This window comes from Musa acuminata, chromosome BXJ2-6, assembly GCF_036884655.1.
Source record: "Musa acuminata AAA Group cultivar baxijiao chromosome BXJ2-6, Cavendish_Baxijiao_AAA, whole genome shotgun sequence".
NCBI classification, from domain to species: domain Eukaryota; kingdom Viridiplantae; phylum Streptophyta; class Magnoliopsida; order Zingiberales; family Musaceae; genus Musa; species Musa acuminata.
The window spans coordinates 5757100-5774092 of record NC_088343.1 but is presented as its reverse complement, the minus strand read 5'-3'; the positions used below and the strand labels follow the sequence as shown (position 1 = coordinate 5774092).

Here is a 16993-nt window from a genome sequence, read left to right as displayed (position 1 = left end):
AAACAGAGAGAGAAAGATGGGTGATGAGACAATGAAGACCTACATTGGCTGAGACAAATACAAATTTAACAGCCATAAAAGCTTTGTAGAAAGATAGAAACATCTGTATGTGGATGAGAAATGGCACAACATCGATGCTTGCGATAGCAGACGAAGCACACATCGGTAAACATCGCTGTTGATCGATCATGATTATTGACTCCATTTTGTGGGGGGCAAAAAAATCACTTTACCGATACAACAATGCAAAGAATTAATAATAAGGGTATAAATTTCCAAAATAATTAATATGAATTTCTCATTATCTATTTAAATGGATAAGAAAAAAATTACTGTACGAGAATAATAAAAAATGTGTATTCATAGAATATATACATATATAAGTAAATTTAATAGGAATATTAACATTGATACATTCATAAGTAACTATAGATTAGTTCACGGATAAATTAAAAAAAAAAGATTCTAGTTTTGATAAATTCTTAGATAGCATTTTTTTTCGGAAAAGATAATTTTAATCTTGTGTCTTCACTATTGGTCGCCTACACCTCCATACATGAGCCCTTGGTCTCGCCCATTGCTTAGGTTCGTCTCTAGCAACGATTGAGGTCCTCAGTCGACATGGGTTCTCGATTGAAGAGGTCATTAGCTAGTGATCAATTCTCGATGATCCTTTTTCGTCTTCTTTAACCACTACAATCATAATGTGCGGAGGTGTGAGAAACATACACAGAGGAATCAAGGACGAAGACACGATGATCGGTCTAATGAATGTAGGAGTAAAATAATCTTTTTACAGAAGAGGAGGGTACTCAACAAGATTTTTTTTGAAATGAGAGCATAGGGAATTTTTGGAAGCTAAAACTAAGGATATATTTTTTTTCTTAAGGGAATTTGCCCTTACTTCAGTTCTTCGACTTTTAATATGGTCTTACATAAATCATATACATACTTAGTGCTTTAATATTCGCGTCTCTATCCACAACGGGTATTTTGAGAACCCTTTGCTCTCATCCTCGAACCCTTTGCTCTCATCCTCGCTGCGTTGCCTAATCCATCTATCTCTCGCCAAAACAAATGGCCACGATATCGGAAAGAGACACTGCTGCTGCCACAAGTACCCCATTTGCATGCGGCCACTGTTGTCTCTGTCGCTCCCCTTTGCTCTTCTTCTAACCTTCTTCTGTCCCCTCTTCCTCTCAATCACATGTTTGATTTCCAAAGCACATCAGTTTTACTCTTCACCAATGCTTTCTGAATTATTTAGAAAGCGAGTGACAAGTCTGCCGAATCCCCTAAAGAGAAATCTCGCGGAAGAGTTTGTGGTGGACGTGCAACCTCTCCCAGGTTTAATGCTCCCAAGGGTCGAGCTGAGACCATTCCCTTGTCGATCTGCTACTAATCTCATGCAGCCGTAGCTAGCATTTTGCTACAGAACGTCGAGCTTTGTCCACGTATTGGAGCTTGGATATGCTGGCGGTCGAACCCTTGAGAGGCTCCAATGGAGATGAACGAGAAGGGGCGATGGGGAGCCTCGCTGTCGTCGACGACTTCGTCGATGGGAGCTTGTTCGAGGACATCAGCTTCGGCGACCTGTTCGTGGGAATGGATGACGGCGACGTCCTGCCGGACCTCGAGCTGGATCCGGCTGAGATTCTTGTGGAGTTCTCGGGCGCGGCGGAAGGCCTGTTTCGCGTAGATGGCGCAACGCAGGATGTGGTAGAGGAGGCGGAGGAGAGGATCGCAAGTCATGGCGTGGCGGTCGCGAGTGGCATGGCGGAGGAGGATCCGATATTGGACACGGCGACTGAAGTGTGGTCTGCTTCACCGGAGGGAGATAGAGGTCGGAAGTCCTCAGCCGCCGCGGCGTCCATGAAGGGCTCACAGGGGAAGCGCAAAGCAAAAGTAAGTATAGCTTTAGTAACCCTAACAGCAATCTTAGGTCATCCTCATCTCTCTCTCTCTCTCTCTCTCTCTCTCTCTCTCTATATATATATATATATATATATATACACACATATGACTTCACATAAGTTTCTGTAAAGGCATCAGAAGAGTCACGAATGCAGAGGAAGATTTAGAGAGTAGAAAATAATGATTTGTTCTAAGGTTTATCTGAAAGATATGAATCAAAGTCTTCATAGGCTTCCTCATCGAGTCCTGCTATAAAAGTGGAAAGAACACTAGAAAGATGAGCATTATTGAACTTGCGGACAAGAAAGCTTGAAACAGATCTATGTAAAAAGGAAAGGAATCACGGGCTAAAAACAGAGAGAGAGAGAGAGAAGTTGGATCTTATCTTTTAGCCGTACTTTCTTTGTATGGTTGCTCACAAAAAGTTGCAGCTTTATCTGCTTTCCATGTCACTCAAGGGTGGGTGTGTGTGTGTGTGTGTGTGTGTGGTGGGGTAGGTGGAATGGACGCCGGAGCTGCACCGGCGATTTGTTCAGGCGGTGGAGCAGCTGGGGATCGACAAAGCAGTGCCCTCAAGGATTTTAGAGCTGATGGGAATCGACTGCCTCACTCGGCACAACATTGCCAGCCATCTGCAAGTACTACTACTTCTGCTTCCCACCTAAATATCTCTTCTTTCTTGTTCACGGAAAAGGAAGATTAAGCCTGTGGCATCCATCTGAGAATGCTACGTATGCTTGTCTGTGTTCCTTCTTGTCCTTGTCTTCCCAGTGGAATCAATAATGCAATCATGTCATGTACTTTTGCTCTCTCCTGAAACGCTGGGAAGAACAAACACATGCTTTCAATATTCTTTCCCATGCATCTCTTCTAGCTTTGCATCATTCTCTTCTTTTTGATGGATTGAGTAACCCATTCATGGCAGATAGATATACTCCTATACTATTCTTTGTAGTGCAGCCATGGCGTCATCCATTGGCAAGCGTGAATAGAGTACCACTTACAAGGAGACTTTTACTTGGGTGCAGAAGTATCGATCGCACCGGAAGAGTTTGCTTGCGAGGCAGGCGGAGGCAGCGAGCTGGAGTCAACGCCGGCAGATGTACGCGGCAGGCACGGGCGCGAAGAGGGGCGCCAACCCGTGGCTCGCTCCTACCGTCGTCCTCCCTCCTCCTCCAGCCCAGGCTTTTAGGCCTCTGCATGTCTGGGGCCACCCTGCCGCGGCGGAACCACCGTTAGTCCACATGTGGCCTTTTCCGCCACCGCCTGACCCCCCTTATTGGCACTACCATTTCCAAAGGGTACACACATCTTTATCTCTCTCTCTCTCTTGGCGAGTCTTTAAGAACTGTTTCAGCTTTCTCCATGCAGGGAAGTAGAGAAGGATGGGTCACCATGACGCAGGGAACTCCTTGCTTGCCTCAGCCAATGGCGGCAGCGGTAACCCACACTTGGCTTTGCGGCAGTCCGATGATGACGTTCACCTGATATAATAAGTGTGATGACAAAAGTATTAATGTTGCAGGGGTTTGCGGCTCCACATCTCGCCGGCATTGTTCCACATCCCATGGACAGACCAGTTCCTCCACCTCCTCCCATGTCGAAGCAGCAGGAATCCACCTCACAGCTTCAGCTTGATGCTGCTCATCCAGTGAGTCCCTCTCCATCCTCTCTCTTAAAACTTAATTCTGTCGTAGGTTTTTCCGTAAGAAATGATTTCTACTGCAGTATTTTTCTATGCACAAACTTTCAGAGCTCATCTGCTGGCTTCAATTTTAGATCCAATTAAAGAGTATCCAAACCCAATTAAAACAAGTTGGATCGGCATAAGGTTCCAATTAGAAACCAAGATATTGTTCTTGATCGTCTCTAGTATTTCTGACAAAAAGTTTTCTCTATCTGTTCACTGCTTCAGACAAAAGAATGCATTGATGCAGCTATCGGAGATGTTTTGGCCAAGCCATGGCTACCATTGCCACTCAGACTGAAGCCTCCTTCACTGGACAGTGTGTTGGCAGAGCTACAGAAGCAAGGGGTATCAAAAGTGCCACCTGCTTCTGGTTGATCTCGCCACAACACTAAAGAAGAAGAGAAGTCATCTGTCGACACCTCATTCTAGTTTGCATTCTTACAGACTAATTCTTTTCTTCTTCCTTTGAAATCAAATTACCACAGCAATTGCATATGCTATGTTGTATCTTTTAAAACTTATTGATTTGATTATTAGATATTAGCTTATTATGAAGAGAGAAAATTTCTTTTGTAGATGATGGTAGTGCACTGAGCAAAAAGAAAGGAAAAGAAAGGTAATAAACCTGCCGTGGTATGTTCGTCACAGCCACAAAAAAAAATGTTGATCAGCTGCACCTGAAACAGAGAACTGACATCTACAAATTGAGTTGAAAGTGAAACTGCTAGAATTGGACACAGAAAATAAGTGTGTTAATTAACTATTTCATGATCAAAGAAAATGGAAGTACATATGAGGAAGGAAAAGAAGTCAGATCATGCATATACCAGACAGAGAACTGATATCTAAAAATAAGATTGGGTTGAGTGTAACAAACCATTGGTAACTTGAGCGACACGACTCCTTCGCACCATCAGAACAGGAAGAGAAACCAAAAATAGTTTTTTGGTTGATTTTGGTCGATGAATTCCTTTACCCAATAGCCACACGAATTGAGAAGCAGCTTCTGCTGCATGAGATGCAGACCCAAAGGAACCTTCGCACCAACACGAGAGTTAAAATTTGAAACAAAACAAACCATATCATAGAATAGTTCCTCAATATTTGAAGCATTGATTGCAAATCTAGCATCAAGCACTTCACTGGTATGAAAACTTGTGTTTTGTCCTGGTGTTTCAATCAACAGAGGTACAAAAGCCGCAGCACCTTCATCACCAGGCTTGAGTGTATTCACACACCTAGCTCGAATCCAGTCCTCATATATTGACGACCAAATCAGTTGCTAAGAGAATCCAAGTATGATTTATGGCCAGCCTCTTAATCTATACCTGCAGAGAATGCCAAATGTATTTTGCATTAACCATCTGTCACTCATAAGAAGTTTCAAGATTTAATTCTAGTATAATTTCTACAATATATATCCATTCATATATGCATGCATGTATATCAAAATTAAGGTTTCAAATACCATATCGATTGATACATCTTCATAGAAATTTACTGATCCCACAAGGATCGATACCGGACCACATAGCTTGACATTGTTTCTTCATTCCTTTTCAGTTATCTCGGACTTCAACATGCCATCTGGAGTAAGGATATCACACCAGTCAAACAAGATATTGAGACTTGTACCGCACTGAGATTCTAAACTTCAAGACTTTCTTACTTCCCAATTTCATCACTTAGGTACTGTTGAGCATGGCCTCATGGGTCAGTGCAGAGGAATAAAAAAGTTACCTTCCATATCCATTGGCCAATGCATCAAATTCAAAAAATTGACGGTGTCAATTAAACTAGTACACAAATTGTTTATCTTCAGAGCTGTTTCAGAGCAATTTCAGAGCTGTTTATCTTCATCTATATATCTTAAACCACATGTATAAGAAAAGAAATCCAAGCTGACTGGGAGGTTCTAGACTTATGGACCAAGTAAAGACCTTATAACACAATATGGAGTCAGAAGGTTAGTGTACTTAACCTAACCCTTGGTCAAGTAGAAAGACAATTCCATGACTCTTATGTATCCTAGTTCAACTCTACGTATACAAAGGAATTTCACAAAAAGTTTCTTGAATGATTTTAGCAAGAAAGTAAGTTATCGTACATACTGAGCATAAGTGGATTACTTTGTCTTGCAGGATCTACTCAATCGAGCTGCATCATATACGACTTTTTTCAGATACCACTGTTCTTTTCTGCTTCTCTTCTTCCTTGCTCTCTTTACCACTTTTGTCTTCCCCTACACGTCGTTCATGGCGATAGCAAAGCATCACTAAAAAGATAAATGCTGCATAAAGAATTGACTCAGTGTCAGTAAAGGAAAATCTTCTCAAAGCTTATCAACTTCATATAATACCCTCTTGCTTATTTAAAATTCTAAAAAATATTTGTTAGATAAATCAAGAATAGCCTATGTCTACTGGAATTTGATTAAATCATGCAATTAGAAATACTACCATAATGAAAATTTTCTTTTCTTCTCTCTGGAAGATTACTGCACCATCAAAAGGAAGAGTCGGAAGATGATATATATGTTTAAAGCCAAGACATAACAGATGGAAATATTAAGATCAGCAAAATTCAAAATAAATTCTTACTAGTGTGGATATTGCATAATGAAACCTACAAGGGAAACTTTTTCTTTTGAACTCTAGGATGAGCTCATCAACATTAGATGTCACCAACTTGTAAATATACCTTTACTTCAAACCAAAAACTTCCAAAATGGTTGCCAAACTATTCTTCAGTAATAAAAAGGTATGATATGTGCAACCAAATTTTATGCATTTATTGAAATCAGTATCGATGCTAGGATGCAGTCAATATATGCTTATGCAGCAAAAAAATCTTTTTAGCTGCAGTTTCATTCAAATTACCTGTAAAGATGCGTGTCCTTAAACTAAACACGTTCCAGAAAATTGTGGCTGCTGATGCGGCAACTAATCTCTTGAAACGGCAAGATATCCATGATTCTTGAACCCAATGCATTGAATTCTCAGCTGAGAAATGAAGCATCCCAGACATACGATCCAAGAAGAAAGCTTGAGAACCCATCTTTGACAATCGTCATAATTAATATGATAATAATTACTATTGAAATATGGTCCCAGTATTATGGTTCATACTATAATGTCAGTACCTGTTCTATGTATCTGCTGTGAGTAGGAAAGGTAGAGTTTGGGTACAGTGAAGCTCACAAAAAAGCCTGCACAGATGCACAAAATCAGTCTTACATAGAGTCACAGAATGACTAGTAGCATTTTACCAAATGTGAAAGGGAGAACAATATCTTATTAATCTATACCAGTTACCAGGAGCCTCCACAAGGTTATTAGGTGGCCGTAGTTGGCCCCAAACAAGAGAATTGGTGCCACCTGACATAGTAAGTGAAAATACATGAGTTGAGAAGTCTCCAAAGCCTCACTGTTGAACAGGAATAGATGAACCAAGTCCGAAATTTGCCTTAAGAGTTATCGATGCATCGCCAGAGAATACATCCTGGATATTCGTTAGAGCTTCATTGACAACAGGCAAAACAATCCGTGCGGCATGAAGGATGTCGTCTTCTGTCAATTGCAATTTCCATCTCGAGTTGTGTTGCTTCCTACCAATATTCCAAATCATTCATTCAATTTCTCAAACATAGGCTGAATAGACAAAAACAATCACCTTCGAGTGACCGTATTCTTGACGAAGGCTGTGCCCAAAACCAACAGACCCATGTGAGACATGGCCGAAATGATGCTGCAAAGATCAAATCCACAGAGAGACAATACATGATCCACAGTATGATGGAATATGCCTTCTTAAGGAGATAATTATGAGGATTAGACGTACCTGAAGTTCGATTCCCTTGAAAAACAAGAGGATAAGAAGAACGTCGAACCAAACCCAAACAACAAGGTTGATTTTGCTACATTTTTCCACATAATCAAATCGATGATCTGCTCCAATGAAGCACGTCGATCGTTCACGGAGATTTCTGCACCTCAAGATTCCAAAACGATTTGATTAGCATCGGAACACGCAGAAAATGGATTACTATCTCAAGAATCGACACGTCAAAGCGCACGCAATCAGATTTCAAGAACATAAGGAGGAGAAGGTGGAACGACGCGGAACACCTGAACGCGGCGGAGGGTTGGACGAGAGCACGAGAGACGCCGATGTCTGCTTCTCGGCGGAAGCGCCCCTATGATTGACCCGCTTCCTCTTCCTTATCCTATCAAGATCATCGTCGGGAGGACCGATCTCCTCCCGCGCCTCCTCCGGTTTTCGACGAGTCCTCCGAGTATTCCTCGAGGCCACCGCAACGGCTCTACTCCTCGCTTTCCTAGGCGGCGCCTCATCCGGGCGCGCTTCGACGATCTCTTCGACGACGACCGGTCTCCTCCTCGTCCTCCGTCGGGGCGATGTCGACGGCGGAGGAGCGGAAGGCGGTGATGAGTCCATTGGAGCGTAGCAGGGCAAGACTGCAGCCTTTCGGAACGAGGCGGCAATTCACCACTAATTCTTAAAGTTTGGGCAAATTCCAATTGGATATCTCAAAGTTTAATTTGTGCCAATTAATTTTTTGAATTTTAATTAAAAATATAAATGATATAAACATATCATCTAATTTATTTTATGAAATTTAATACATAAAATTTATTTTTTCTTGATTTGCCAATAGTATGACAGATGATTAATGTCAAGTTAGCGAGTAAGGACTAGATTAATTTTCTCCAAATTTTAGGAATGAATGCTGATGAAATGTTAACTAAAATATCTAATTAGAATCCACAAGTCTTGAGACTTCAAAATTAGCGAGCTAATTATATATTATTCATGTAGTTACTTAACTTTAATATTTTGATTTCTATATTTTAAAAAGTTACATTAAATTAATTACAAAAGTAAAATATCTAGGTTCGTTTATCATAATAGTAAATATTTTTTTTGAATATTTCAATTGATGGTGACAGACAATGACACTGTTAAGAGTTACGTGTGACATTATGGATGAGGAGAGTGGTAACGAAATGTGAAGGTCGCTTGGCAACTACGTTGATGATGGATATGATGATGTACTTAACGTCGTATTTTGGGACCCACATTTTTCTGTCGTCCTCGGATACGTCCATCGAGAGCTCAACAACCACTTGCATGCTAGCCTTCCATAGCTTCCTTTCTGGTCGAGGATAACCATAACGAATAAAACTCCTCCTTCAACGAGCCCCTCATCTCTCCTTTTTCATGCCCATGCTAGAACTAACACGACAATGGGGGGAGCGGTACGAGCTCCGGCAACCCCAACTTCGGGTCGAGTGATCTGCCCAATGAGTCAACAAATGAGGTGGCCACCATATGCATCAATGTCGATGCAGTTGTCGAGCGATGAAAGAGCCACTCGGTATTTGTATCGGTGCCCTTTTGTCACTCGACAAGTGCGTTAGTGTTGACGTAGATGGTGGTGGTTGCTGCAAGATTTACGATGAAGATGGTGGTTGCCTTGTTGTTGACCCATTGGGAAAATCTCTTAGCCCAAAGCTGGAGTTGCTAGAGCTCCTATCACTCCGCCCACTGTCACGTTAGTTCCGACATGGGCATGAAAAAGTGGAGATGAGGAGCTCGTCGGAGGAGTTTTATTCATCACGATTGTTGACGATTGGGAAAGGAAATTGTAAAAGGTTGACAAGCAAGCAGTTGTCGAGCTCTCGACAGACGTATCCGGTGACGGTAGAAAAATGTGGGTATTGAAATTTGACACCGAGTACGTCGTCATACCAGTTGTTAACGCAGTTGTCGAGCGACCCTCACCTGTTGTTGCAGCTCTTCTCATTCACAATAGCCACTCGCACCCCCAATAGTGTCGTCGTTCATTAGTACCAATGTCACCTGTCGTCATCAACTAAGATATTAAAATTATCTTTTTGTCTTTTATTTTTATGCTTTTGTTGATGACGATGGGATTTGAACAATGAAAGTTTAAGAATGAATCAAGGCAACTTCTACTAGTGGAGATCAGTCATTTCTCTACCAATTGGGCTAAGAAACGTAAATTGTTACAAGTATTAATAGGGCCCTTAAGAACTATTTCAAATTTAATTATAATTTTTCTTGTTACTGGAATGTTAATTTTGAGACCAGAAACAATTTATTTCAGGAATCCTCCCTATATGATATAAATTGATAATTTCCCTCGTGAAAGGATCAACCTTTCATTCTTAAATTTTCCTATACATGAGAGAATATCATGCTGGATGAAAAGAGAATTTATCTGATCGACACAAAATATCTCGCCGTAAAACACCTATCTGGTTGGTCTTTGTTTTCAGTCTTATTATAAACTTGGAATTTGTTAAATACTTTATCCTTTATCCTCAATAAAGAAATATATATCATTTTTCAATTATTTCTCCATGGTATAAAGTATTTATGAATTATGACCCATCAAGAAGTACCATTTGTCGTTGCTATTGTATGCGCACACATAGCTCCTTAACAAAAACAATAATTTTCAATATTTCTATAATTCAGAAGGAACTGTTTGGAAGCCAAGACTATAATATAAATTTCATGCATACTGAAAGACTCGCATAGACGGCAAATCGCAAATAATTTTGAATGACGGGAGTATCAGAATACTATATTCTAAATTTTTACAAAGCAGTTGAATCAGATAAAATACAGGTTTTGAAGGAAAAGAAAAATACAGAAACCATAAGAAGAAGCAGTGATATAAACATAAAACCTACATAGATGAATATGTGGGAAAGCATACACATTTTTTTTTCCTTTGGCATAAAAAGGCGCCATGAGTGTTCAATTATCTGTGCTCCATTGATATTTGATGCTGGTCGCTGCTCAGAACAGTTTAAATGAATAGGTGCTATAAGAAAATCCCTCTCAGAGTGCAGAGATAGAAGAAAGAAATGATTCACTTCCTCTAGAATCTAATCTGGCCTGAAATGTTTGGTTATTCGACATCAGCCTCATGAATCTAGTAAAGCGATTCCAGTTATGAGAGTCGAATAGGTTTCTGTTCATTCTGACATAGTTAAAAGACAATGAAGTCTCATAAGCACCGCCATAGTAAAGCCTGGAGTTATAAATAACCTGATTCAGATATGCATCATCCAGCCTAGCAAAAGAGTTTTCACCGGTAAGTGGCAGGTTGCACATCCTAGCAGCACAAAGAAGCTGTCTGAGAAATGTTTCTGGACTGCTCCTTGAATTATTCTTTTCCTCAGAATCTAACAAATCGAAACATGTGCAACACAGCGTCATTCTATGCCGAGCGAACATGCGGAGTATTGGAAGATAACCATCTCTAATGACAGTATTGTAGTAACCAGTGGTGGTTGCTTCAGTGGGATGTGAGTTTGTGCCATAGTGCCAGTGCATACCACCAACTTTTGCAGAAATCTTAACACCAGTACCCAAGAAAATTGCACCAGTCGTGATGCATAACCTCTCTCCATGATGAAGAAGCAAACCCGAGTACCACTCGAGGAAAAATGGGCCATAAGGTGTGTTCCAAGATCCATCACTTCTGAAGAAACCTGTTCCCACAGGGTTCTTCAGAAAGTCACTAGCGTCAAGAGGGGCACCATATCCCCACACACGCATGCCAATATTTCGTGCACAAGCACTGAGTGATGCCAGCATGTACTGTTAATAGAAAAGATAAGTCATCACAAAACCATATCCCCGACATCAGTATGAAAAACATTGATGTACATATGCGACAAATATTGAATACTAGCCTTAATGAAAACTGAATCTGCTCTCTGACCTTATCATAACACTGAAATTCTCCAAGTTCAGCTGCAGTGCTTGCTCGTATCAGCTTCTCAGTGGGGCAAAAAGGATACGTAAGTTCGCCTGCAGGACCCATTCCAACTTGAATTTCCTGCGAAGCACAGAAATAAGATGAACTGAACTATAAATCTATTGAGAAAATGTCTAGAAGTAAGCACATACAATTCAATGTTGGAACCTTACCGTTACTACAACTCCTAGGAAGTCCTTGAAAGTATCCCTGAAACTCCTCATAAAATCTGAATAAGCCTGGATTGGAGATCGTCCCCTTAGAACAGGAAGAACATCACATCCCAAAGAAATATATTCCTTATTCCTTCTACCAAACCTGTCAGAGAATGCCAAATCTGGCTCTTTGTCCATTTCTTTAAGCACCCATTGTGGGAGAGGTATCCTTTATAAAAAAACAAGTTTTAGTAATTTAACAGAAAATAAGGTTGATTTTGATTAGAAAATATGTAAAAATGCTAATTAACAACAGATTCATCAGAATCTTTGAAGAAAATACAGCCACACGTCAATTTTCCTTCTACATGATATAGTGAACTCAGTTTCACTTTGTACATAGTCTTTCAGCATTCGTGCAACATCAAATGAAACAAATGTTGTATATCTCATCTGTTTTTTTTACTCTCCTCCACCTTATATAATATATATAACCTATTATCATCCCATTTAAAATTATTGTAGTTCAGCGAAGAGTTATACAAGACCTTGAAAACAATTCATTTGACATTGCCCAATTTAAGCAAAAACTTCTCCAAGACAAAGACAGGCAACTCTGAGAAAAAACTCCCCTAACAAGGGGCACAGCTCCAAAACATGTTGCTGAAACTGCATTTTATACAAGAGTAATAATCAGATCCTTGTCCAATGAGATAAGAAAACTTGGCTCCAAAGAATCTAGCACATGCATATTAATTTTCAGCCTAATTCTTTTTGTCTGGCCAAGCTATATTTTATAGGTGGAAGCATGATTCAGTAACATATTTCTATATATTTTATTCAATAATAAGTTCTTAGACTGCCATGAGCAGCTTTAATTGTGTATGACAGATAGCTTGATAGACCTCCCAAGTTTAACTTAGTAGAAACGCCACAAGTCAAACATGCACAGCTCACTTGCGTAAGGATGATTTAAGCTCAAAACACTTGAATGTAATGAAACAGCATCTGCAAATATAAAATCAGCCATCAAACATATCTACTTTTATTTTTTGATTTTCTTTAGATTAAATGGAAAATAATCTACACAAAAAAAATGAAGGCTCACCTGGACTTAAAAGTTATCTAATCTTCTTTATCAAGACATAGTTTCAGTCAAAGGGATAGACTCGGCCAGTCTGAGTGCAGAAGAGGAATTGGCCATCTCAAACACAAGCTGAATCATGTACCCAATTGTCATGATGAATACAACAGTGAGGCACAAACATAACCTATTAAAATCATGTGCTATGGAGAAGGGCGAAAAGACATCCTTGTTACAAAGTTTACACTATTGATAGCAACAGTTCTGGAAAACTATTGGATAACTATGATTCCCATGTCACATTACTATGGGGTAGTCTTGGCCATATTCAATGCTTTTCAAGTATCACTTTCATGAGTAATTCTATTCAACAACAACAAAATGGTATTACATAAGCAATTCCATTAATGACTTAAACTGAAATTTGTCTCTATTACATAAGTATGACAAGCATATTATAGAAAATAAATTACATCAGGTGCATAAATAACTAATCAGTATCTGATTTTAGAGGCATATACAATATAATCAAAGAGAAGTACAAGTCCTAGACTCCTTATATTGAAATATACTTCTACCATTGACAACTTCCACAGGATATTACAGTACTTATATATGGATATATAGCCCCTTGTACATTTTGCAATCTTAACACTACCCCCTCTCACTTTGGTGCAAAATTTCAGGCATCAACAGGGTTTTCTTTCCTCCAAGAAAGAAGTTCAATCTACAATCCGAGATTTCTAAAGCATAATTAACAAGACTAGAGTGGTTACAGGTCAAAAATTACTAAATTTATGAAAACTAAAGAGAAAAAGTCTTTTGTATCCATATCACTAAATAGGCCATATCCAAATTACATTCAAAATCTCTAGGAACCTCATGCCTGGAACTTTGCAATTTCTCTATAGAAACGTAGATCAACCAAAGGTATGATATCTGACTCCCAGAATACAGCAAGAAAAGTCATTCAAGAGTTGTTCATAATCATGTATCATGCACAACAATGCACAGGGTCCCATCTCCATGACAACCCATTTTTTTACCTATGTTAGCCTATTCTCACTCGGCTCCTTAATTGCCTTGTTAAACACCAAAGACCCTTCAACATTTACTCAGTCTAGCATCCCATCAGATATGATGATAATTGTTGCCGATAAAATATTCAAATTTTTAATTCATTCAAATCGCAAGTTTTCCGATATCATTGAAACCCGTTACTAATGAGAACCTCAGACATAATCTAGATAGCTTTTCATTTACTAGGTAGCATTACTAGAAGTTTTTCTCAAGTAAACGTAAAATTCACCTTGTATTTTCTTTGCCAATTGTACTAAAATAAATTCTCGAGAATTGAAATTTCTAGAAACTAGGACTGGGATGAACCAAAATGACAGCCTAAAGTAAAAGAACTGTTGAAATCAATTTTCTGGAACAGTAAATTTGAACAAAATCTTGTAGTTGTACTTGCTTGATTTCAACTCATGTGAAACAAAATCCACTAAGTGATGCTTGATCAATAACTTTGAACATCTTCCCATTGTTTGCCATTACAATAGCATACAATTGAAATTATTGATCATCTGTTTTAGATCTTAAGATACAAACCATGCAAGTGAGGTTTTCAATAGCTAAGAGGGAAGATAAAGGAAAATTAAGGGTTTTTTTTATTATTCGATCATAGTTTACATGCATGTATATGATGAATGACCTAAGTATTGAAGAAGACTAATTATAAGTAAATTCTCAACAAAAGAAATGCAATTTGTCCTGCCTCACCATTAAGGAGTCTAATATTATTATTAAATCATAAATGCACACATGGATGTGCATACTCATAGGGGTTCACCATACCTAAAAATTAGATTAATTACATATTACCCCTTGTAGTTAAACCTTTTTAGCATTCCGGCTCCTAAACTTAAAAAAATTATATTAGAATCTCTATAGTTATGAAAGTGAAATATTTAACTTCATTTACCTTAACGTTATCGGCTTTACCGACGAAAGCACGAAAATAATAGTCAAAAAAGTAATTTCAACGTCCAAGTTATGTTTTTGGTGGTGGCAGATGGCGAAACCGTTGGGGGCCGCAAGCAGTTATTGTGAAAGAGGATGGAGAGTGGTGACGAGGGATAAGCTAAAAGAAGAAGAGAAAGAGGACGACATAGATGCCAATGTTCTGCATCTGCGTCAACGCCAAAACAAATGTAAAGTGGCGAAAGGGCTCGGCATCTGCATTGACGCCGACACAGATGCAGATGCAGAGCGGTGCCGCTTTGCATTTGAGCGGTGCTGACGCAGATGTAGAGCAACGCCTCTCTGTGTCATCCTCTTCCTCCTCTCCCTTTGCCTCACATCTCGTTACCGCTCTCCCACCTCTTCCACAACAGCCACTCGCAACTCCTAGTGGTGTCGCCGTCCGCCACTACCGAAAACATAACTGGGATGTTGAAATCACCTTTTTGTCTATCGTTTTCATACTTTCGTCGGTAAGATCGATGATGTTAGGGTAAATGGAGCTAGATGTTTCACTTTCATAACTATAGGGATTCCAATATAAATTATTTAAGTCTAGAGACCGGGAAGCTAAAGATGTCTTAACTATAGGGGTAATATGTAATTAGCCCCTAAAAATGAGACAAATATATTACACCTTTTCTATAAAGTGCAAAATAGGCTTTCATCACCAGCTTAAGTTTTGTTTTCCTTTTGAAGAAGAACACTTGTATTACACTAAAGCAGGTTCATACAAAAAGTTAGGAGCTACTTCTCCAGACCAAAAACCAGGAGATCTATCCTCTCTGGCCCTCTTGGCCAAACTATGAGCTATAGTATTGAGGCATCGGAGAAGATTAAGCATATCAACTAGCATTAAATACATGAAAATAAACACCAAATATATTAAATGCAATAAACACATACCACCACTGCTCGATTGCACAACAAAGACCACTAAGTTTCTATAGCAACTAATTTGACCAGTTCAATGGATTCAATTTTACTTGTATATATGTCATCACACCTCCGGGTCTAATTGATGTTTCTAAATACCATATAAAGAAGCAAACAATTGGGAAGCGAGAGACCATGATTCCAAGAAAATAGGATCGAAGGAGATATACCAGCAGGGGTCTCCAGGGCCCGTCCCCCACTGATGGAACGCAATGATCGCGCGCACCTTGAGCCCGCATCTCCGCGCCATCATCACCAAATCCATGTACCCGCCCCAGTCGTACACCCCCGGTGCCTCCCTCTCGACGATTCCCCACCAGCACTCCACCGTGATCCCCTCCACACCGGCCGTAGCGAGCGCCATGAAGGACGCCCCCATCGTCTTCCTCCGCGTCATCCGCCCCGACGGCGTTACGGCGTCCGCGGGGAGCGTGACGAACACCGGCACCCCTCTGCCGGATCGCGTCGGCGGGGGGACGGCGGGGTGGAGCGTGCCGCCAATTCCGGGGCAAGAGGACGAGCCATCGAGTGACTCGTCGGCGCCGGAGGAAGACTTGGAGGAGTAGAGGCGGGAGGAGACGGACCGGTGGCGGCGGAAGGGCAGGCGGATGGCCGGCAAGACGGAGACGGAGGCAGGGGCGGGCCAGGCGCAGGATGCTGGGACGACGGTGGCGACGCTCGACGGAGGAGAGGCGATCGCTGCCATTCTAGTTGGTTCTCGAGGGAGAGGAGCAATGATCTGGCAAGAGTTCTTTTAGCCCCCCTCTCTCTCTCTCTCCCTATCTCTCTCCAACTTCACATTTCTGTTGTCCTCATCGACGGAGAGACATTTATAGCCGCCTTTTTTGTCTTATTTTTTTCTCTTTAAAAAGTTTTCTTGGTTAATTTAGAAAAATCCACGTGGCACTCATCATACAGCGTTTACATTGGTCCAGTTAAATTGTTCTCTGTCACGCACAGACAGGGAACAGGGTCCTTCGCAACGAGGAAAATAAAATACTTATTTGATGTTATACGTGTCAGAATATTAGTCGCATTGTCAGCGGTCCAACCCTGAACTTTGGGCACATTAGGACAGGAAATCCCTCTCTTGCTCGTCGTCTCCTACGTTACTCCACCAAGCTGGGAAAGCACCCCATGGTCACCACATCGGTCGATATGGGGAGTCAACCGCGTTGCTCTGCTTCATAAGACGACAGTGTGGCTTTGAGATCCACAGTTCGGCTGATGCAGTGTCCAGTACTCAAAATGGAAGTTTCTTATTCTTCTTCTTCTTCTTCTTCTTCTTCTTCTTCTTCTTCTTCTTCTTCTTCTTCGCTTACAAGGACTGAACTGCCTGTTACTGGTGATATAGGAGTCCATGTTATTGCTTGCATGCA

At 40.5% G+C, this 16993-nt stretch overlaps 3 protein-coding genes across 4 annotated transcripts; 1 reads left to right on the top strand and 2 right to left on the bottom strand.

Moving 5' to 3' along the window:
• Positions 1 to 1111: 1111 nt before the first annotated feature.
• On the top strand, positions 1112 to 4159 carry LOC103987070 (probable transcription factor GLK1). 2 transcript variants are annotated; one of them, XM_009405261.3, is made up of 6 exons: positions 1118 to 1905; positions 2412 to 2552; positions 2943 to 3215; positions 3286 to 3354; positions 3440 to 3565; positions 3830 to 4159. In XM_009405261.3, exons 1-6 carry the CDS (start codon positions 1471 to 1473, stop codon positions 3977 to 3979), a joined length of 1194 nt encoding a protein of 397 aa, XP_009403536.2. In that variant the 5' UTR covers positions 1118 to 1470; the 3' UTR covers positions 3980 to 4159. The 2 variants fall into 2 exon arrangements, with proteins under 2 accessions (XP_018683444.2, XP_009403536.2); XM_018827899.2 differs by lacking the exon at positions 2412 to 2552 and having other exon boundaries at positions 1112 to 1905.
• A 994-nt stretch (positions 4160 to 5153) lies between these two features.
• Positions 5154 to 8075, bottom strand: LOC135613684 (reticulon-like protein B17). Its single transcript, XM_065110721.1, has 7 exons — positions 7732 to 8075; positions 7445 to 7589; positions 7277 to 7351; positions 7070 to 7211; positions 6912 to 6981; positions 6747 to 6812; positions 5154 to 5191 (listed from the first exon to the last, which is right to left on the bottom strand). Exons 1-7 carry the CDS (start codon positions 8057 to 8059, stop codon positions 5154 to 5156), a joined length of 864 nt encoding a protein of 287 aa, XP_064966793.1. The 5' UTR covers positions 8060 to 8075.
• Positions 8076 to 10186: 2111 nt separating this feature from the next.
• Positions 10187 to 16413, bottom strand: LOC135614422 (beta-amylase 3, chloroplastic-like). Its single transcript, XM_065111789.1, has 4 exons — positions 15785 to 16413; positions 11594 to 11804; positions 11385 to 11501; positions 10187 to 11260 (listed from the first exon to the last, which is right to left on the bottom strand). Exons 1-4 carry the CDS (start codon positions 16318 to 16320, stop codon positions 10496 to 10498), a joined length of 1629 nt encoding a protein of 542 aa, XP_064967861.1. The 5' UTR covers positions 16321 to 16413; the 3' UTR covers positions 10187 to 10495.
• Positions 16414 to 16993: the final 580 nt, after the last annotated feature.